This window comes from Hippopotamus amphibius, chromosome 9 (genome assembly GCF_030028045.1).
Source record: "Hippopotamus amphibius kiboko isolate mHipAmp2 chromosome 9, mHipAmp2.hap2, whole genome shotgun sequence".
Lineage (NCBI taxonomy): Eukaryota > Metazoa > Chordata > Mammalia > Artiodactyla > Hippopotamidae > Hippopotamus > Hippopotamus amphibius.
The window spans coordinates 121543651-121566139 of record NC_080194.1 but is presented as its reverse complement, the minus strand read 5'-3'; the positions used below and the strand labels follow the sequence as shown (position 1 = coordinate 121566139).

Below are 22489 nucleotides of genomic sequence, written 5' to 3'. Positions count from 1 at the left end.
GCTGAGGAGAGGCAGTGATGCCTGGACGGCTTCCTGCTGGAGGTAGCAGCCAGGGCACAGAGGGGAGGAATCTGTGCAGAGGAGCAGCTCCAAGGACACAGCATCACTTCTGTCCAAAACGCACCATCTCATCTAACCGTGAGGAAGCATCAGACAAGCCCCAACTGCGGGACGTTCTGCACAGTTTCTGACCAGCATCTCGAGCATCCAAGTTACACCTTCTATTAAAGCCTGAGGAGCCGTCAGCCAGAACGTTAGTGGGAAGCTGGTGAAATCCATGAAGGGTTGAAGTGGTAGTGACACATGCCATTTTTACAGCTTTTCTGAAGTCTAAGATTTTCTTCAGAATAAAAAATTAAAGAGAAGTAGTGCAATGTGCGGTTAGAGGCCACAGAGGCAGGTTTCCAGCAGGGACGCGAGAGGCTCAGTGTGGCTGAATCATTTTATAAACTAAGTCATTAAACGCACACACAAAAGCACCTCCCACAGAAAACTGCAGACCCAGACAACTCCACTGAAGAGTTTTATCAAATAGTTAAGGAAGAAGCAACACAAATCTACACACATTCATTCAGAGGTCGGGAGAGGGAACCCTTCCCAGCTCACTCTTCTGAGGCCAGTGAAGACAAGGACATTTCAAAAAAAGGGAAGTTACAGAATAATGTTCTTTGAGAGCACAAACAAAAATTCTCAAGGAATTATTAGCAAATGAGTCCACAGTACATGAAGGTGTCAAGTCCACAGGGAATTTTCCCCCAGAATGCACGGATGGTAGGACATGAATTAATAGATGTAATTTGCCAAGTTACCAGATATAAGGAAGAAAGAGATCAAGTGATATGTTCATCTCATTCTGTGTAGAAAAAGCATTAGACAGTGTTAAACATTTATTCACAATTTTAAAAATTCTCAGGAAACTAGAAAGAAGGGAATTTCTTCAACTTGATAAAAGATAACTATACAAACTACCTACAGCTAGCATCATACTAAATGGTGAAAGACTGAACAGTTTACCTGTAAGACTGGGAACAAGGCAATGGTAGCCACACCCTCCCCATGGCTAGTCAGCAGTGTGTTGAAGATCTTAGCTTGTGTATTAAAGCAAGAAAAAGTGATGAAAACCCTGAAGATTGGAACAGAGGAAGTAAAATCATCTGTGTTCATCACGTATGTGGAAGGTCACAGGGGCCGTAGAACTAGGGAGTAAAGTTGACCAGTGTGCAGGACTCAGGGCCAGTATTTCCATGTGTTGACAAAAACTGTCAAAAAATGAAAGTTAAAAATATGCCCCTGACATCCACAACCATAATCACAGAAGTGCGACACTTGTGCCCTGAAAAACCACCAAACTGGGAGGAAACTTGGGCAAGTAGATCTTCCACACAAATGGTCATTTCTCCCCAAACTGATTGATAGATTTCATGCAGCCCCAAACATAGTTCTAGAAGGGTTTTCTCTTTAGAAATTGATGAACCGAGTCTTAGGTGTGCCTGGAAATGCCCAGGACCTAGTCTTGAATGAGAGTAAGTTGTTGGGTCGCACTGCTTGTGGGTCCAGGCTTCCCAGAGGACATGGCCCTCGAGGTGCCAGGGGAGGTGTGAAGCCGAGAGCTGTATCGATCAGGTGGGTCAGAGAGTGTGGAAGTAGTTCCACACTGAAGTCACGGTCAAGTGACTTTTGGACAAGACAGCAGGTCAGTTCAGCTGAGAAGGAAAAGTGTTCCACCGCAGGTGCTGGGTATCCACAGCAGGGCATACGGACCCCAGCCCCCACCGCACCACGCACGACCGTCCGTTTGAGGTAGACGCAAACGTAAAACTGAGGCACTCCTCGCAGATAACTTGGACCATTCACAGTCTTGGGAGAGGCAAAGATGGCTTATAGCACGGAAACCATTCACTGTAAAAAGAAGAAAATGGGTAAATTGTATGTCATCACAATTAAAATCTTGGGTTCTTCAAAAGACACCATTGAAAAATGGGAAACCACAGGTTGGGGGAGCACTCTCAATACCTGGCAGAGCCTCCAAGTGGAGTGAGTATGTGAAGGACTGGTATAGCTCAGTGACAGTTCAGTCTGGAAAAGGGACAGGTCTTGGCAGACATGCGCACAGGCGGACGTGTGCAGGGCCGTCTCAGCACTTGCACAAAATGCATGTGGACGGACGCTGAGGTCCCCCCCCCCGCCCCCCAGTGCACAAGGACAGAACTTAGCGGCTGACAAAATCAAATACTGGTTCGTTTAGGCTGCTGTAACAAAATACCGCAGCCCAGGCAGTTTAAACCACATTTATTTTCTCACGGTTTTGGAGGCTGGAAGTCCAAGGTCAGTGTTGCAGCCAATTCTGTTCCCAGCGAGGACTCTCCCTGGCTTGCAGACGCCGCCCTCACGCTGTGTCCTCACCTGTCAGGTCAGCACCCCCACCATGACCTCCTTGACCCTGCCTGACCCCCTTGATCAGACACAGCTGCACTGGGGGTCAGGGCCTCAACATATGAATGTTAGGGGGACGCTGCTTCAGTCCATCCCAACGAGGGTGCAAGCAAGAGGGACTCCCCGCGTGCGTTTAAAACGGTGCGGCCATTTGGGGAGGCAGTTTGACATTTACTGACGGAGTTGACCCCACACCCACTCTGTCCCCCAGAGTTTCTGCTCGATACTTACCCAGAAGTGGAAACGTGGTTACAGAGGCCTTTTACACATATACAGCATTATCCGCACACACCAAGAATTGGAAACCAGCCACGGTCCACCAGCAGGAGGGTTGGGGCAGCCCTGCCCAGATCCCCCAAAGGCAAACCACCCAGACGGATGGGGACCCAGTGCCGAGCCCGCAGGCATCATGTGGGTAGAAGCAGTCAGGAAGGGGTCCCACGTGAGTCCTCGAGGAGGTTCTGGAATTGGCGGAGCCAGCACACGGCCGCAGACCCAGAGGCTCTGTTGCGTCTGTGATGCGGGGTGATGATCCCATGGGCGTGCACGTCCACACAAGCCCCTCAGCTGCAGCTTCAGGACAGGACAGAAGTCATTTCCTGCAGCCTAATGAGAAGCCACCACAGGAGGAGCCTCAGGAGGTGGCCCTTTGGCCCCACAAAGAGCAGAGCTGCTCTCACCCCACCGAGCTGGGTTTTCCTGGGCTGAGCACCAGGTGACACCACTTGCCTTCAAGCCCTGGAAAGACCGTCAGCCCCGCGAGGCCCTGCAGCTTGAGACAGGCTCCCAGACGCCACATCCTGCCCGTCGCCCAAGCTGACCGTGGGCCTGGCCTGTGGGGCGCCAGTTCTCTTCTCATCATTCGTTGCCACTGACGTAGAGGTGACGTGATGGCCCCAGACTGTCCCCACGGGCCTGGGGGGTGGGGCAGGGTGGCCACCCCACATCAGCATGATTGGAACTGGAATTCAGGCCATCCCAGACTGGGGCTTCATGGCCCTGTGGGTGTTCTCTGCGTCTGTGTCCCGGGGCCAGACCAAAGTAGCTAGGAGCTGCCAGTTCCTCCCTGGAGAGGGCGGACCAAGCCCAGATGCACCCCTTCCCTTTCCATCCTTGGAACAAAGAGTAGAGACCCTCTCACCTGCAGGAAACGTAAATGGTGTGGGTGTCCAAGTCACTGTGGTTAAGCCCTTTAATTATTCTTTAAAGATAAAAGTTTTCATTTTTCTCTCAATCTCAGTTTTTGTAGCTGAGTTCATACTGGCCAAAGTTTTCATCCAGAGCATGTTAAACACCTGTCGCAGAAGCCAGAGCCCTTGGCTCCCAGTCCCTGTGCTTCTCCCGTGGGGAGCAGGCGGGGATGTTCCACACGGGCGTCTTCCACGGTTACGCCCCGTGCTGGACCCCCTGAACTGTGCTCGCTCAATGGCTGACATTCTGGAAACTGAGCTGGTGTCTGGAAACTGAGCTGCTGGGAGTTCTTAGACCGGGACAACCCAAGGGGAGACCACCTGAGTCAGCCTGACCCCAGGGGAGCTGAAGAATGAAACTCACCTCTTTTCTGCACCTCTCTCCCTCTAGCCTGGCCCCCAGGGGCGTGTGCGTGTGGCTGTCAGGTGGCAGTGACTGGCATCTCCCTCTTCCTGTAGGAGCCTTGCTTGGTGTGAGGGCTGTCTTGCGGGGGTGTCCTGGGCCCACAAGGAGAGGGGTAGTGAGACGAGGTGGTGCCCAGACGTCAAGGGAAGTGGGAACCCGTCCTGCTGCTGGATGTCTCCGGTGAGGGGACCTGTCTCCTCGAGGGCTGCTTCCACTTGCACTAACTAGGTTGTTAGCATGGCTTTTATTTTCTTAGATATTCTCTCTACAGTTCTTCTAATGTCTTTTACTTTCTCATGATACTAAATTGTTTTTATTATTGCTTCACATCCTAAGAGTTAAAAACTTGATACCCTAAATTTTCATTGAGCAAAATTGCAGCTAAAATCAGCAGTTTTCATTGAGAGTGTCATCTTTGCTACAGCTGGGGCAGGTCATTTTTATTTTTTATTTTTTTATTTTTATGTTTTGGCCACACTGCGCAGCTTGTGGGATTTTAGTTTCCCTACCAGGGACTAAACCTGGGCCCTGGCAGTGAAAGCACTGAGTCCTAACCACTGGATCGCCAGGGAATTCCCTGGAGCAGGTTGTTTTTATGTGAAGTTAATGGAGGGGATACAACATAATAGGAGGCTCTGGAGAATCCAGGCACAAAGATGAGCCTCTGGGCCTGTCAGTGGTGGCACGAGGATGTGCTTTCGTGTCAGTACCTGGACAGCCCTCGTGTAACCTGCAGGCTGCAGATGGCAGCCGTAAGTCCCTGCTCACTAACCACCTGTGCCGCCCACAGCTCTGCTAATCCCTGGCCCAACGCTTCTTGTGTGCAGACTGTCCCCATCTTAACTCAAAAAAATGCCATATCTAAGATGGAGAAAATAGACGCCCACAGGACCTCCCATTTCGAGGTCAGAATTCAGCAGGGCTGGGAGCCATGGCCAGGCAGTGGTTGAAGGGCACCATGAGAAAACACTGTCTTCAGGTAACTGTCAGGTTTATCTGAGATCCTGCCGTAAAGTCACCTGGAATGTTATGAAAGCTTTGGGCCAATAAATTTGACAACACAGATGAAATGGACAAATTCCTTGACAAATGCAGCTTACCAAAACTGAGACAGAAGGAAATAGGAAATCAAAAGGGCTCCATATCTGGTAAATAAATTGAATTTGTAATCAGAAACCATTCCAGAAAGAAAGTGTAGGCCCAGATGGCTTCACCAGTGAAATCAAACATATAAAGAGGAAATAATAGCAGTCCTACACAAACTCTTGGAAAACAGCAGTGGCAGGAACACTTCCCAAGTTATTTTCTGGACCAGCGTAAGAGTGATACCAAAACCTGATGAGGACAGGACAAAAACAAAAATAGAAACCAGTGTCCCTCACAAGCAGAGGCACAGAAAATATGCAAATCAAACCTGGTAATAAAAGAGGCGTGGTTTATCTCAGGAATGCAAGATTGGTTTAGTATTTGAAAATCAGTTAATGGAGTTCACTGTACAACAGAGTAAAGCTGAAGAACCAGATAAAGCTGTCTCAACAGATGTTTCAACAGATGTAAAAAGTACACAGTCAATGCAGCACCGATTCAAGGTCGAGGTCGTGTGAAGTTGAGGTCCTGTTAGGTGGGTGATAGACTGAGAGCATTCATGTGTGATTAGAAACAGGCCTGATGTGTGTTTTTACCGCTGCTCTTCAACACTGTATTGGAAGTCCTAGTGCAATAAGACAAGAAAAAGAAATAAAGCCGTAAAGATTCCAAAAAAAGAAATGAAAGGTATTCACAGACATGATTGTACATGTACGAAACCAGTGGAATTCACATTAATTTAGCAAGGTTGCAGGATACAAGGTCAATGTAAAAAATAAATTGTACATGATGTACTATTAAGAAGTTATGAGAAAATAAAATTTTGAAAATACTGTCATTGCATCAAAACCCCTCAGATATCTCATAATAAATCTGATTAAGGATGTATAAGACATGCATTAAAACTGCAAAACATTGCTGATGTGAATTTAAAAGACCTACATAAGCAAACGGTGTACTACATTCATGGGGCAGAAGACAACATAATCAAGAGGTCTTTTTCACCCAGATTTATATATGGAGTCAAGGTAATCCCTATCAAACTCCCAGTGGGCTTTTCTGGGGGAAAGTGACGTGTTGATTCTAAAATTTTACATAGAAATAAAGAGAATCTTGAAAAAGAATAAAATTGGAAGACATACTTCCTGATTTTACAGCTTAATTTAAAACTGAAGCATGGTATTGGGTTTTGCTGCTTTGGGTCTTCGTTGCTACACACAGGCTTTCTCTATAGTTGTGTTGTGGCGAGCGGGGGCTACTTTTTGTTGCAGTGCACGGGCTTTAGGTGTGTGGGCTTCAGTAGTTGCGAAGTGCGGACTCAATAGTTGTGGCTCTCGGACTCTCGGTAGTTGTGGCACAGGGGCTTAGTTGCTCCACAGAATGTGGGATCTTCCCAGACTAGCTTCAAGCATGTCTCCTGCATTGGCAGGTGGATTCTTAATCACTGAGTCACCAGGGAAGTCCTAAAGTATGGTATTGATCTAAACTGGAAAAATAGATCCGTGGAAGAGAATAGAGTCCAGAGATAGACCCACACCCCTGCTGTCATCTTATTCAACCAAGGTACCAAGTCAAGTCAATAGGAAAAGAAAGTCATTTTTTACAAATAGTGTTGAAATAATTGGATATCTGAAATAATTAGATATCTGAAGTATAAAATGAGCTTTGAGTGCTATTTCATCTGTACCAAACTCTAATTTGAGATAAATCATGGACCTAAACATAAAAGCAAAACCAAAAAGTTCTTAGAAGAAAACATAAAAGCATGTCTTCCAGAAACAGACCCACACAGACGCAGTTGATTGATTTTCAACCAAGGCAATACGCCAAATCAGTGGGGCAAGAAAAAAAAAATTTTTTTAACAAACATAAAAGCTAGAATCATAAAATTTTTTGAAGATAATATGAACAGTTACCTTGAGGTAGACAAAGATTTCTTGGACAGGACACAAAAAGCACTAACCATTAAAGAAAAAAATTGATAAATTGATACTTCACTGATATTAAATTTCTCCATCATCAAAATGCACCATTAAGAAAATGAGTAGGGAGGACTTCCCTGGTGGCTCAGTGGTTAAGAATCCACTTGTCAATGCAGGGGACATGGGTTCGATCCCTTGTCTAGGAAGATCCCACATGCCATGGAGCAACTAAGCCCATGTGCCACAGTTGCTAAGGCTGCTCTCTACAGCCCATGAGCCACAACTTCTGAGCCCACTTTCCACAGCTATTGAAGTCCATGCGCCTAGAGCCCGTGCTCCACAACAAGAGAAGCCACCACAATGAGAAGCCTGCGCACCACAACAGAGTATCCCTGCTTGTTGCAACTAGAGAAAAGCCCACGCGCAGCACCAAAGACCCAGTGCAGCCAGTAAATAAATAAATAAATAAATTTTTAAAAAGAGAGGAAGGGAGGAAATAAATGAGTAGGCAAGCCACACCTAGGACACACTTGCAGTGCACAAGTCCAGCTGGAATCTAACATTTGGAACCTGCAGGTCACAGTGGGAGGGCAGGTGCAGGACCCAAACACGCTTTACCCACGAAGGGATGGGAACGGTGATGAGGATGTGAAAACTGGGGGGGCAGCGTTTTGCACCCAGGAGGGGTTGAGTGTAAAGCGCTGTCAGCACCCCAGGTCAGAGGGTCTGCCAGCCACAGGATTCCTGGTGGGAATGTGGCTCAGCCTGTGGGGGGTCCAGTGGTGTAACCTCGCTCAGCAGCCGTCGGCCAGTTTCCTGCAAGGCAGGAACATGGCCCCACCTGTGAGGCTGCCTTCGATCCTGGGGGAGGAAACCCGTCCACAGATGTCCACAGCAGCCCTGCTCATGACCGCAGACCTGGGCACCAGCCCAGTGTCCATTGAGGGTAGGCAGACTGATGCATCCACACAAGGGACAGTGCTCAGCCTGGAGAGGGACCAGCCCCCCGAGGCAGTGACACCAGAGCACGGCCAGCCTGAGCCCAGAGCGTGTGTGAAACCCCAGGGGCAGGCAGAGGCAGCCCCCTGGCCAGTGGGCATGGAATTGCCTGGAAAGTGGCCACGGAGAACGTTCTGTGGGATGGAAACCCGTGTCCTGTTTTGGGTGGATTCCTGATTGTGTACAGTTGTGAGACGCACTAAACTGGTCGTTTCAGCTGTGTGCATTTTGTTTCGTGTGAATTGTCGCTCAACCTTTCGACTTAAGAGGCCGTGTGAGTTTGCTTTTTCACGCAAGGATCCCTTTGAGATGTAGTCCCATTAAAGCCGCAGACCTTGGTGATGAGCCAGAGGGTCACAGCTCCCCGGGGCCCACCTACGGATGTGAGCCTCGCCCTCTTGCCGTCCAGACCTGCATACGTTTCTGCTGGGACTCAGCGGGGCCCTCTGTGTCCACTTCAGAGCAGAGCTGGTGCTGCTGCAGCATCCACACTGGGCCCACTACTCCTGCTTCCCTCGCCAGCTCGGGAAGGAGGAACCCAGCAAGTCTGCATTTGGGTCTGCGTGCTTTCCTCGGAGGCCCGGGACCGCTCTCAGTGGGTGAAGCAGATCGTCTGAAGCAGTCTCTGTGTTGCCATGTGGGGTCCCAGAGATGCTCTGGCCCCGTGGTGGCAGCGGCAGCGGAGCTGAAAGGTGAACGCACGAGGCCAGACGCTGTTAGTGAAGAGCAGGAGCTCAGTAGGAAGGAGCCTTCAGGTCGGGGCCTCTCAGGGAGTCAATTCCTGCAGTGAAATCTTATTAACATAATGAAATAAACGTCGGAATGTGACACACACCCCCAAGGCCAAGTCAGTTGGGCGTTGCTGCCACTTCTTGACAAGCCTGCCGGGTCCCAGGATCCCCACTCTGAGATGAGAGCAGTTATTCCCACTTGCGTAGTTGCATTAGTGTGGGTGGCTCCAGCGGAGGCATCCTGGGAACCTCTGGGGAGTGCTGTCCGCAGGCTCTGACCTCTGCCCAGCTGTGCGCCCCTGTGGCAAACCCTGCCTGGCAGCTCAGTGCGCTCTTTGTGGCTGTCTCTCCGCCACTTGTCTTGGACCAGCCTCAGCAAGAAGACAGTCATGCAGTAACTGCGAGGACCCGTGACCGTCCCCTCTACCCTCTCCGCAGCCCCTTCAGGTCTGGGCAGTTTTCACAGGCTCTCGGGGTTCAAGGAGGGGGCACAATAAGACCCCCCGTGAACAGCATCCACGATGTCCCTCCCTTTCTGCTCGTTCAGCCCAGAGGGTCCCCCGTAGCTGATGCAGTGCCCGCCACCTGCATGGATGCACTGCATTGGTGAATTCAGAGGGTGGTTTTCTATCTAATGCACCCTGGAACATGAAAGGGCAGACACCACGCCCTGACCTGGAGAGAAAGGTCAGGTGGCAACCCTGGGTGGGCTGGGGTCCCTTCAGATGTGGAGACAGGTCGGTCCTGAGAGACTCCAGGCCAGCCTGTGCGCACTCAGGTGAGATCTGGGCACTAAGCCATGAGCTTCAGAACACTGTGGTCATCACATGTCTGGAGCACATGGGGTCCCGTGGGTCCAGCTCAGCTCCCAGAGGAGACGCAGAGTGCTGCTGGGTCCAAGAAGAATTGAGGCGCCCCAGCCCCCCATGGCTGTGAGCACATCCCAGACCAGCAGGCCTGCTCCAGGGAGGGACGGCCCCTCTTCCCACACCTGCAAACCCAGGTCAGTGATGCTTCTCCTTTGTGGGAAAGAGCAGGCATAGGACTGATCGCCCGTGTTTGCAGATGGAGGAAAGGATTTTCAGAGAGACAGACTCTGACAATGAGAGAACAGGGTACGGTGTACACGCAAAACGGAAGCACTGCTGAGGGAGCTTTCGGTGCTGGCTGGGGACCCGAGAGCCGTCTCCCCTCCCCCGGCCACAGGCCTGGGAGGCCCCCCACCCAGTTAGGCGTGATGGGACCTGTGCAGCATCACAGAAATTGATGTTATTTCAGTGGTAAAAGGCCTTGCTCTTTCCCATTTCCAAACGGGAGATTTTTTAAGAATTGTGTTCTTGGACCCGTGAGCTTTCGAGAGAAGCCCCTGTGCGTCCCCAGGCATCCGGCCCCCCGTAAGGCCTGAGGCCTCCTCTGTTGCCCGGAATGTTCCAGCATCCTGGCCCTCACCCTTTCCGCAGGGAGAGCAGAGGTTGTGTGGACAGCTGGAGGTCACTCGGTGTGTTACTGGCCCGTCTGTGCCATTTTTTTGGAATTAATTTTGGGCTGAAAAAGGCTCAAAGAAGGCTTTGTTCCTTTGACACTTACTCTGGAAGAAAAAGAAACCCGTGGAAAACCTGACATCTGCATTGTAGAGAGAAATCACTAGATGGGGAGGAATGCAATTATCCTCCGCTCCCACAAGAACGTTTCAGATTTTTAAGTGTCTTGTAGCAGCTTAGAATTTGAATGACATTTTAATTATTTTGTTTTTTTTCTTCTTTGCCTGGTTTGAATCTCCAAAGAGTGCCTCTCGGATCCTGAGGGATGTAGGGAGTGGAGCCTGTGCTCACGGGGAGCGAAGTGTGACAGTGGCTGCATTTTCCTGCCCATGGAGCAGGCACGTTGTCACAGAAACCGGCGGTTCATCCGCGCCAGCAGGACTCACTAGGCTTTCTGAAGTGCTGTTTTTGTATAGACGCCACCGTGTGCAGCAAGGTTCACACTGAAAGCTGTCTCCCAGCACTTCTGTGATCTAAGCAAACCCAGTTTCCAGAGACCTGACTCTCGGCTTCTCAGAGTGACTTGTTCTGTGAGTCTGTAGACACAGCAGGCAGGTCCTCCGAGTGCGGCTCCACGGCCACTGCTCGAGCTCCCGTGATGCAGGGTTGGCCACTGTGGGCATCCAAGCCCCAGAGAGGTGCGTGCAGAACAGCCGCTGGGTGTGGACGGCACCCAGGACCGTTGAGTATTGCAGCCTCCGTGGGACATATTTGTAAACTCACTGCTGGGCCGCATGGCAGTTCGCACCTGGCTTGTGTGCTTGGCCGGGACACGGTCACTCAGTCTCACTGTGGAAGCCACTAGTGTGGCTGCCCCACAGGCTCCAGCTTCCCTTTGTTTCTCGTCCCTGCTCCTTCAGGTATCATTGCGTCCATGCCACACACAGGGGCCCAGGGCAGGTGTCAGCTGCTCCCTCGGCCCATCCTCTGGGCTCCACGTTCCGGGCAAGTCCAGGGTGGGACACGTCTCACATCCTGAGCAGTCATCCCGCCTGGCTGGCCACGTGGTCACCAGAGGACCTGTCGACGCGCACTGCCCCACCCCCAGCTCAGAGCCCTCAACTGCCCCCAAGTCTTTCCCATGCGGGAAGGTCAGTTTTATGTGCGAGCCTGGCTGGGCTGCCACCCAGGTATTCAACCAACCCCAACTCGGTGTGGTTGCTGGGGTGTTTCGCAGACGTGATTGAAGTCCATGACAGGTCGGCTCCGGTGAGGAAGGGTGTCCTGGACAGGCTGGGTGGCTGCGAGGTTGGGCTGAGGGGACTCACCCCCGAACAGCTGCAGCTGCAGAGATCACTAGCTAAGAGAGCCAGGCCACCGTCCAGGCTGCTTTCTTGGTGACACAGTTTCTCCCCTCCTGGTCCAGCTGTCCCATGAGACAGACATTAGGGCTGAATCTCGGCATCGAGCAACAGTTTTACTCCCATCGGAGTGAAGGGATCGTGCAGAGCAGTGATCCCCAAGGGCGAGTGAATGGGGGTGCATGGCAGGCAGTGAGCTGACCATCCTCCAGCCACTGCGGATGGAGTGGGGAGCAGGGAGACTAGCAGGGCTGCCGACAAGCTCACCCACAGGCTCCGCAGTGGAGTCCTCTCTCCATAGCCACTTCCCCGCTGGAGTGGGCAGGACAGGAGTTCCCCGGAGCCCCTTCCAAGCCTGAGCACCAGGGTCTCCCGTGCACTGCGGCAGGTGGATGTTCTCACCAAGGCGACCAGAGCTCCTGAATCGTCGTCACCTTAGCAGTTGGGACGTCGTCCCTCCCACGCCTTCCTTGGCGTCTAAGTTGGGTTGTGCTCATGTGCTTTGCAAATATGCCCTTTTCTAAAGCCTCACAGTTGCAGTACTGTGATGATGCTCAGAGTCTAAAAACTGGGTTTTAAATAAACACAGGAGGAATTGATTTTATAAAAAGGAAAGAATGTTTTTAACCTGCATTTGTTGCCATTAATCCTCAGAAGCCTTGAATGTGCCTTTTTGGGATTTTGTTCAGATTTTCCCTTCTACATTGCTTCAGGTGTCAGACAAGGCCTGTCACTCACGCGGGTCCATCCAGAGGTGGCTCACGTTCCTGTCTGTCTCCTTGGCAGGGCCTGATCAAGATCCGGGGGGACCGGTGCTGGCGGGACCTCACTTGCATGGACTTCCACTATGAGGTGAGTGGCGTGGCTGTGCGGCGATGCAGGGATGCGGGTGCCGGGACACAGATGCAGGCTGGGATCTTTCCCTGTGAATCAACCCGAGGGTATCTGGCATGGGAACAGCCTTCTCAGTGGCGTCGGCCCGTCTGCATTTGCCGCGCGTGCCTGTTGCTGCCGTTTCCTCCATGGCCCCGTTGTTCTTGCTGGGTCTGAGGCGCCACCTGTCAGGCAGGAGCAGCGGGCAGCAGTCTCCTCCCTCCTGGGATCCCACTCGGGCTCCTGGAGAGGCCCTGCCAGAGGGAGCACCCCTCACAGACGCTTCTCTCCCATCTGCGTCCTGACCCTGCTGGAAGCCAGAATGAGGAGGCCGACGCGGCACGAGTGGCTCCTCAGAAAGGGCCCCATAGAAGGGACCTCTACCTGCACAACTGACTCAGCCATCCCGTCACACCAGTGACCGTGCGCGGGTGCCCAGGGAGCCCTGCCTTGTGCCTGCCGTGTCCACTCACCTGTGTCGGCCACTTCTGGGTCCCAGGGTGAGGGCTGGGGGCTCAGCCCAGCAAATCCCAGGAGGGGCAAAACAAAGGCCAGAGGTCTTGTGCGCAGGGGCCCCACCCATGCCCGGCCGCCTGGACCCCAACCCGCTGGTGCCTGGCTCTGCCATCCGGGCGTCTCCAGGACCGAGGGTCAGCAGGGGGCAGGGGGACGAGCAGCGTCTTCGGGAGTGTTTCTGCTCTGAGTCCGCATTTCTTGCTGGCTGCCAGCCGGGCCCTCTCGGCCCCAGGGGAGCAGAGGAGCGCTCGCCGTGGGTGGGGAGCCTCAGCTGGTCTGTGAAGGGGTGGGAACAGAGAAGGCAGCCCTGGCCAGCTCACCTCTCACCTGGAGCAGCTGGTGGGCGCTGCCGTGCAGGAGACACAGTGGGCACACACCCTGCCTGCCTCTGTTTGTCAGGGGGCAGTGCAGAGGGTCCCAGCCTCCCCTTTCCCTCTGTCTGGTCAGTGTGGACGGAGCCTGTGTTGATGAGAGACCACAGGGACAGGTGGGGGGCTCCCTTCACGGCCTCACTCCCCCCGGCTGCCCATGGCTGTTGGTAATATGGGGCCTTCAGCCCTGAGGAGCGTGCAGTGTCACATGTCCCTCTGCCACCCAAGGCCAGGCCGCCTCCCAAGCTGGGTCCTGAAATGTGACCAAGGGGCTGCTCCTGTGCTTGGGCACCATTCCCGGTGCTGCTCACGGTGTGGCCCGCCTACTGCATGCACCTGTCCAGGGGCTACGGCACCTTCAGGCAGCCTGGCTGTCACACAGCCACATCCATGTACATGCACGTATATACACTTGTACGCACCATATCTAAGAAACGCTCTGCTGTTTAAAAAAGCTGAAACATTTGGAGCCGATTTGATGCTGCCTTTTTGTGTTGTTAGTGAAATTGCTGCTAACCACCAGTATATTTCCAGTTTTAGGACCGTGGTGGTTTCATTCCGCTCAGGTATTAACTGGCGTGTGGTGAATCTGGCATCAGGAAACGCAGGCCTTTGAGCAGAAACAGCCCAACAATCCTGCTCCCCCAACCCTGTGTCTTCCCAGGCCCGCCCCCGCCAGCCCTTTACCCCTTTCCCAGTGGGGCTGCCTCTCTGTGTCTGATCTGCCCTCCACGTTCACAAGCTGGGAGCCTCTGTGGCCAAGACGGGACGAGAACATGGGTAAACGCAGGTTTATGAGCCAGGCCGGCACGGGTGCAGGGCAGGGAGACAGCGGTGCCCAGATGGGGTTTCTAACGCCCATCTCCACCCAGAGGGACCAGGCTCCTGGAGAAGTGGTTGCCCTGGGGCTAAAGCAGGGAGGTGCTCAGGTGACCCCGAGCATCCTAAGAGCCGGAAAGCAGGGAGACACTCGGGGTGGCTGCAGCCCAGTGAGTACAACAGCCGCACGGGTGAGAGTGCAGAGGACAGACCCTCTCCTCACAGCAGACGCGGCTCCTAAATGCAGGAGGGATGGCGGTCCCGGAACCCACCACTCAGGTGCCCGTGGAGCTGTCCTCTCTGCGGAGTCCTCAGAGGAGGCTGACACCCAGAAGCTTGGCTGTGCTGGGGTTTCTACAGCCTCCGACTACAAAGGCAGAACGGCAGCGTTGAGGGGAGCCCTTGGTCTGTGGTCCTCCTGCCCCAAGTGAGTCTCAGACCTGCCGTGAGGAGCACAAGCCCCCCCCACACACCTGGGGCGCCCTTCAGGGAGCTTGTGCCCCCAGTGTCAGGGTCCCGGTGCCCAGATGGGGGGGGGCGGGGCTAGAGAGGCAGGAGCCGAAGTCCCCAGGCCCTGCCCTGCTCTCATCACAAAGACGTGGGCAGCGGGCAGAAGTGTACCATGCTGTGCTCCTGGGAGACTCACACTGAGGCCTTCCCAGCTCACTCTCAGAAGGTGCAGAAAACACACCCACAGTGAGAAGAGAGGAAGGGGCCTGGGAGAACAGGACTGGGAAGTCGGGTGTCCAGGGTTTCTTTACTGTTCTTGTAACTTCTCCGTAAGTTGGAAATCGTGTCCAAATTAGAAATTAGCAGGAAAACACTCTCTCAGGTGGGACTGTGGCCCTTCCCCAGGGCGTCTGACCTGGACCCACCCCTGCCCCTGAGCCCAGCTTGGAGACTCCCTCCTGCCGCCCTGAGTGTTAGGCAGGAGGCCACGCCCTCTGGGGCACCCAGGCTGGTACGCTCTGACCAGCATCTCCACGTGCCCACCGCATGCCAGGCGCCTCAGTGTCCACAGCTCATCCAAGAGGAATCACACCCAAAGAGTAGAGGATGAGGGTCAGGCTGCAACTACACCTGGGGCCAGGGTCCTAGAGGCCACGTGGGCGGCAGCTGCAGGAGGGCGCTTCCTTCTGCTGGAATCTAAACTATCTGTGTCAAGTGGAAGTCATTTCACATCAGGAACGTTCTTAAGTCTCAGAACTGGAGCCATGCTGGCACCACCACAACTACCGTTTATCTCTTTGGCCCCAGCCTTTCCCTCTGACGGCGGATGGCAGCTGTGGTGTCTCTGTGTGTACATGTGTGTGCGGTGTGAACATGCGGAGAACATAATGCCCCCAGAGCGGGGAGGGCAGCCCAGGGGAGGCCTGTGTTCAGACCATGCTGCCGGGCCTGGGGGCAGGGAGGGGGCACAGCAGACCCTTCACAGACTCACACTCAAGGCGCACGTAGCATTAGGGTGGGCACTGCGGGTCCACTGGGTCTGGGGCTGCCGCGGCCTGGGGTCCCGCCCCAGCCAGCTCAGCGGGGAGCGGCACCTGCACACAGTGCCCTTCACCGATGCTGGACGTCCACATGGGGCCACCCCGGCCCACACGGTGCTGGCACAGCTGGCCCCTCTGAGCATGGACGGCCACGTGTACGGGGAGGACAGGGCCTGCGGTCGGAGGTGCAGGGCCCATCGGCTGGCCCCTAGGCGGCCGGCCCCACGGCTGAGTCAACACGTGGGCCTCGGGGACCTGCCGCGCCCGCCCACCGTGCACACGTGCGGAGGTCATTCCCAGAAACACACATATGGGGCCAGGACCTGCTCCCCCAGCCTCCACTGTCCTCCGAGAGGAAATCCACCACATGTGCGTGTCCAGTAGTCCTGCCTCCGCCCACGTGCCCTGTCCCCTGTCGGGGGGCTCGCCGGTGCCTATGCTGCTCAGGGCTCTGACCGTACACTCTCCCCCAGCATCTGAGCTCCTGAGTCACCGGGGCCATCGGAGTCCCCAGAAGGGGTCGGTGTGAGAATTACGGGAAGTCAGGCAAGTAAAGAAGCTCAGGACACGTGGCCCTGCCATCCCATCCCAGTGATGCACCTCAGCCACCTGTGAGCTGTTGGAGCGTGGGCCATGCTGCCCACCAGGATGCCTCCCCGTGCCTCTCCCGGCCAGGATGGCCCCATTCACCCCCTCCCCCTAAGCCCGTCTCGCCCTCCTAGGCCACCAGTGGGCACCACAGGGCAGGGCCAGGGAGGGCAGGTCTCCTTGGTTGGGCCTGCAGGCGCAGCTCACGGGCCACCTTTCATCCCACAGACACAGCCAGTGCCCAACCCCGTGGCCTACTTCCTGCACCACTCCCCGTGGTGGTTCCACCGCTTCGAGACCCTCAGCAACCACTTCCTGGAGCTGGTGGTGCCCTTCTTCGTCTTCCTCGGACGACGGATGTGCGTCCTTCACGGGGCGCTACAGATCCTGTTCCAGGTGAGTAGCCGCCTGTTCGGTTCCCAAGGAAAACCTGAAATCCCCAGTCCTGTTTACCGTATTTATGGAGGTTTGACTTACAGCGTCCTAGCTGCTCCGCTAGTCATGCCTTATCCTTTTGTTCCTCGGTGTCTGGGGGCCTGTGTGCTGTGCTGCCCCAGATGGCAGGTGCAGCGGCAGCAGGAGTGGGGTGTCCCACACCTGGGGGAAGTGCCAATGGCTTGGTTGGTTGGTTGGTTATTGTGGCCGTTTCTACCAAGTTCTCTTGCTTCTTCTTTACTAGGAAGTCTGTGTGTTTTTTGTCTTGGATTTTTTTTTTACTTAATTTATTCATTCATTCATTCATTTATGGGCTGCATTGGGTCTTCGTTGCTGCTCGCAGGCTTTCTCTAGTTGTGGCAAGCGGGGGCTACTCTTTTGTTGCAGTGCACAGGCTTCTCATTGAGGTGGCTTCTCTTGTTGAGGAGCACGGGCTCTAGGTGTGAGGGCTTCAGTAGTTGCGGCACATAGGCTCAACAGTTGTGGCTTGCAGGCTCTAGAGCACAGGCTCAATAGTTGTGGCACACGGGCTTAGTTGCTCCGAGGCATGTGGGATCTTCCGGGACCAGGGCTTGAACCCGTGTCCCCTGGATTGCCAGGCAGATTCTTAACCACTGTGCCACTAGGGAAGCCCCTGTTTTGGATATTTTTAGTTATGAATAGGTGTTGAAGTTTGGCAAACAGTTTTCTCTTCACAAGTTATGAGAAGATCAGCTTTTTTCCATTAATTTGTTAACATGAATTACATTTCCACTGCTAAAGTGGAACCAATTTTACCTTCCAGGATAAATCAACTCAGTCGTGCTGTGTATATTGTAACATGTTAGTGGGTATAACTTGCTACCATTTTTGTTTGGGTTTTTCGTGTTGTCAGTGAGATTCGTCTGCCGTTTTTCTATCCACACTGGCCTTGTCTGGTTCTGCTCCAGGTTGTACTCTCATCCTCCCAGACAAGACAGAATCAGTGCTCCTGTATCACTGCCTGGCCTGGGGGGAGGGCGGGGTGGTCTCTGTGGCCACTGACAGCCTTTTGTGTCTACCAGACCCACAGGGTCTCTGTTTCTTCTGGAGGCAGTCTTTTTTTGTTTTTTAATATTTATTTATTTGCTTATTTGTCTGTGCCGGGTCTTAGTTGCAGCACGTAGGATCTATAGTTGCGGCATGCAGACTCTGAGTTGCACCATGGGGGTTCCTAGTTGCAGTATGAGGACTCTTAGTTGCGGCATGCATGCAGGATCTAGTTCCCCTACCAGGGATCAAACCTGGGCCCCCTGCATTGGGAGCGTGGAGTCTTACCCACTGGACCACCAGGGAAGTCCCTGGAGGCAGTTTTAATGGCAAACATTTTCCTGGGAATTTGTCCATTTCATCTGTTTTCAAATGTGTTGGCCAAGGAATAAGTCATAGTAATCTCCTATTTTGTAGAGTCTGGATTTGTGTCCTTTTTTTCTGTGTTGCCTCTGACAGCACAGAGCAGGATTCTTTTTCCAACAAGGGTCATGCTCTTTAAGTAAGAAGTTCATGTATCTCAGCTGGTGCATGTGCATTTTATTTCCACATCTTTGTGTTTTCTTTTTGTCTTTCTCTTGAGGTTTTTCTCGTTCCATTATTTCCCCTTTCCTAAGTAGTAAGTTACACACTTTCTTTCAGGAGAGTATACGCTTAACTGAAAGCCTAAATTTGATCCCCATCCTTGCCACCATGGCAGCCCTGTGACCTCGAAATGCTTTGTCTCCTCCTTCCTGCTCACCTGCTTTTGCTACCAGTATTTTAAGCTCTATTTTGTCTTTTTTTTTTTTTTTTTAAGATTTATTTATTGGTTGTGTTGGGTCTTCGGTGCTGCACACAGGCTTTCTCTAGTTCCAGCGAGCAGGGGCTACTTTTCATTGTGGTGTGCGGGCTCCTCATTGCCATGGCTTCTTTTGTTGTGGAGCACGGGCTCTAGGTGCGTGGGCTTCAGTAATTGCTGCACAGAGGCTCAATAGTTGTGGCGCACGGGCTTAGTTGCTCCGTGGCATGTGGAATCTTCCTGGAGCAGGGATCAAACCCGTGTCCCCTGCATTGGCAGGCAGATTCTTAACCACTGCGCCACCTAGGAAGTCCTGTCTTGTTTTTAATTAATAGACTTTTTAAGAACAATTTTAGATTCACAGAAAAACTAAGCAGAGAATATAGAGCTTCCACATCTCCCCACGGACAGATTTCCCCATCAGGAACATGTTGCGTTAGTTAGTGTGATATATTTGTTACAACTAAGGAACCAATACTGATACTTTATTATTAACTAAAGTCCACAGCTTATGTTGGGGTTCACTCTTGGTGGTGTACATTCTGTGGGTTTGGACGAATATATAGTGATATGCATCCATCATAATATGATACAGACTCATTTCACTGCCCTAAAAATCCTCTGTGCTCACTGGATTCATCCTTCCCCTGCCCCCAACCCTTGGCAACCACTGATCCTGTCTGTCTCCATAGTTTTGCCTTTTCCAGAACATCATATAGTTGGAGTTACCCAGGATATAGCCTTTTCAGACTGGCTTCTTTGCTTAGTAATATGCCTTTGAGGCTCCTCGTGTCTTTCCGTGGGTTGAGAGCTCATTTTTTATTGCTGAATTATATTCCACTGTCTGGATGCACCAGTTTACCCATAAGCTATCCAGATTTGGCTGCAGGGCAAAACCCTGGCTGGACGGTGACCCCTGCTCCCAGCAGCCTCCAGTGAAGGACACCCCCAGGAGGCCAGGGGTGTTCTGCCCCGTCCCTGCCTCATGCTCACTTCAGCCCGGTGGCCCCATCATCCTGAGCTGCAGGAGGAGGCTCTAAGCAGAGGCTCAGGCATCCTTGTGAGTGTCCACCAGCGTGGACACTGCTTCATGCTGGACCTTCCTCCATTGTCAAAGAATGCCCCGCCATTGGCTCCCTCCTTCCTCTGCCAGTGGAGAACGTGGGTCCAGTTCCTGATACAACTCGGAGGACCCACCTGGCACACAGCCTCAGCAGGAATCTGGGTCTGCTCAGGCTGCGTGGTCGCCACGGTGACCAAGAATCACTCTAGAGGCTGCAGGGTGTTAATTAGTTGCTGCTTCAGCTGCTTTTACAAGCCTGGGACCACTGGGACCCTTGCAGGGCTGTCAACGCTGCTGGGCCTATCGGGATCCTCCAGGCACCCCTCAGGCTGCACTGGTCAGTTTCCAGCTACTGCTTTCTCTCCCGATAATCTGAAGCCCACTTTTGGCAAACAGTAAAGAAAAGCAAGTTGTCACATCACTAAAAAAATGTTGAAGAAGTTTGATTTACTAGTGCAGGTGGAAGGGTTCAGCTACTTGAAAGTAGGATTTGGGAAGATACGTACATTGACCTTTTACCCAGCAGCCTCAAAATGCCCTTGTTTGTTGCCAGTACAGTTGGCGCGAGTCTCATGGTGCTTCAGGACGAGGACCCACTAACTGGACCCAGCCCGGCTAAGTCTGTGTCCTGGCCCAGGGCACCAGCGCCTCCACCGTGGAGGGCTTTGCAGATGCGGGGGGCTCGGCTGTACACGGCTCCCAGCAGCTCAAGCCACATGGCTGGGTCTCGACTTGGTCTAGGTCTGCCACCCAGGTGGAGAGTGGAGGACGGTGATGGCACAGGGACAGTGTGCATGGGAGGGCCACAGCTGGACCTTGAAAGGCCTTACTGCCAACCTGCAGCCCTGGACATTATTCCTACAGGCTGTCCACGCACTTGCCTTCTGTCCCCCAAAGCCTTGGGAGCCTCAGTCCAGCCGTGTCCCTGGTGTCATCCTCCCCCACCCACACCATGTCCAGGGCAAGACAGGACCCAGCCCAGGGCTGTGGCTCTTCTCTGAGGCCTGGTCTGATGCCCCGCAGGGGCCGGGCCTCAGCTGTCTAGAGCGGAGAGGACAAACGGCCCCGTGACCCAGCTGCGCATGTCCAACCTCACTGGCAGCCTGGGGCATGCAGGGCAGTCTCATGGAGGGGCGCGTGGCCATCCACAGGCAGCCGCGTGGGGCACCTGTGGGTTTATGCATTGCTCCCGTCTCCACGCCCGCGACCCCTAGGGTCCCTGGTTCTGTTTGTTTCCGTTCATTCCCCAGGAGAAGGTTGAGGATGTGAGCACACGCACCTCCTCCCACACTCCGTTTGCACAGCTGTTCCGGAAGGTTCTGCGAGGCCTCCAGAGGTGGCCTGTTGTCTACTTGGAGAGGCACACCACCCCCGCCGCAGACCCCCATCCTAATGCCAAGGAGAGACCCTGGAGAGGCAGTGTTTGGTTTCTGCCATGGGCCAGGCTGGACCTCCTGTCCTGGAGTAGACCGGGCACTCACCAGGGCAGTGGCTCCTAGTCAGTGCAGAGACACAGCTCAGATCCCAGACTCTCCTCCCTGACCTCCCACCACGTCCTGCTCTTTAATCTCTGCGATGTCGGCTACAGACCTGGGGACGTCACGGTGGGGGACATCACTACAGCTTCGGGTGCAGAAAGCTGCCCCCACCAGCCCCTCAGTGACCTGCCCAGAGCTGGGGTCACAGCAAAACTGCACCAGGGCTCCTGGCCACAGAACACCACCTACAAGGCCATGGGAGCCCAGAGCCCAACAGGGGAGTCCCAGACACCCAGCCCCTTCCTTCAGGGGTGTCTTCTGGGCCTGGGGTCCCACCTCCCAGCTCGTCTTCCCCCCCAAGCCCCCAGTGTGGGATTAGTGCCAAGGGCACCAAGACGGTGTTGTGAATCCAGGGCTCCTGCTGCGTTATTAGAAACGGGGTTCTGTCTCCAAAGCTGCTCTGGTGAGCCCTGGTTCTGTGGGTCAGGGCCCCCCCAGCTGGGCTCGGGGTGGAGTGACTGGAGAGGCATGTCTTTGGGCCCCAATGGACCCACCGAGGGAGGACCGGGGGGTGGGCGAAGCCGGGCATCAGTCAGAGGTCATTAGGGCCACATGGCCACTTGGTGGCCTTTTGACGAAGGCTCCTGAGTTCTCATCCAGATAGAACTGCTGGGCCTTGAGAAGCCTGTTGTGTCAGAACATTCTGGGTCATGGCTTGTGGACCAGGCATCAGGGGCCTCCGCCCCATGCCCCTAACATGAGCTCTTCTTGCCGCATTCAGGGGATCAGGGCTGTGCCAGGAGGATGCATCCTCATCTCCTCGGCTCCAAAGTGGGGGAGTCAGAGCCAGTAGCCAGAGGACAGTGCCAGGGGCAGGCAGGCCAAACACTGACCCATAGTTGGGGCAGCTCACGGGCCTGGCCCTCCTGCAGCTGTTTGGAGAAATGACCTTCCTTGAGGCTGGCCCCACACTGCTCCTGCACTGGCGGTCTGCAGCCAGGGCTGAAGGGCACCGAGGTCACTGGGCCAAAGGCTGAGGCCACACCAGCACAGCCTCCTCAGGAAGCAGAACTCAAAGCCCCTGCCCAACAAGGTCACAGTGCCAAGTGGACAGCATCACGCCCAGACCTCAGAAGGTTGACTCAGGCTGTGCCATGTCCTTGCTTACATGGTCCCAGGCCCACGTCCCCTGCAGCACTGGCTGGGAGCCCCAGGGCTACAGGGTGATGGCCTCTCCCAGGTGCTCACACTCGGGGCTGGGGGGTGGCGGGGGGGGCGGGGTTGGCCTGCTTTTTCCAATTCTTTTTAAAGGTGGAGAAGCCACCCTCTTAGGAAAGCACAGGACCCTGAGCTGACTGTGCGGGTCCCAGTCCTGCCTGTGCTGAGCTGCTGAGCCCCTCCACTGGGGTCTTCCTCAGCCTCCAGTGGCCCTGGTCAGATCTGCCGCCCCCTGTTTGC

The 22489-nt window shown here is 54.0% G+C and overlaps 1 protein-coding gene across 4 annotated transcripts in view; it reads left to right on the top strand.

The window, feature by feature from the left end:
* LMF1 (lipase maturation factor 1) overlaps window positions 1–22489 on the top strand; it is a 97145-nt gene that overhangs the window by 54662 nt on the left and 19994 nt on the right. For 3 of the 4 annotated variants that reach the window (XR_009055465.1, XM_057748861.1, XM_057748862.1), the window contains exons 3-4: window positions 12396–12461; window positions 16495–16662. Coding sequence is in view for 3 of the 4 variants with exons in the window: in XM_057748861.1 (XP_057604844.1) it covers window positions 12396–12461; window positions 16495–16662 (234 nt within the window). In the remaining variant the exon portion in view is untranslated. Of the gene's footprint in view, window positions 1–12334; window positions 12462–16494; window positions 16663–22489 lie in introns of all 4 variants that reach the window. The other variant, XM_057748863.1, reaches the window with a different exon arrangement.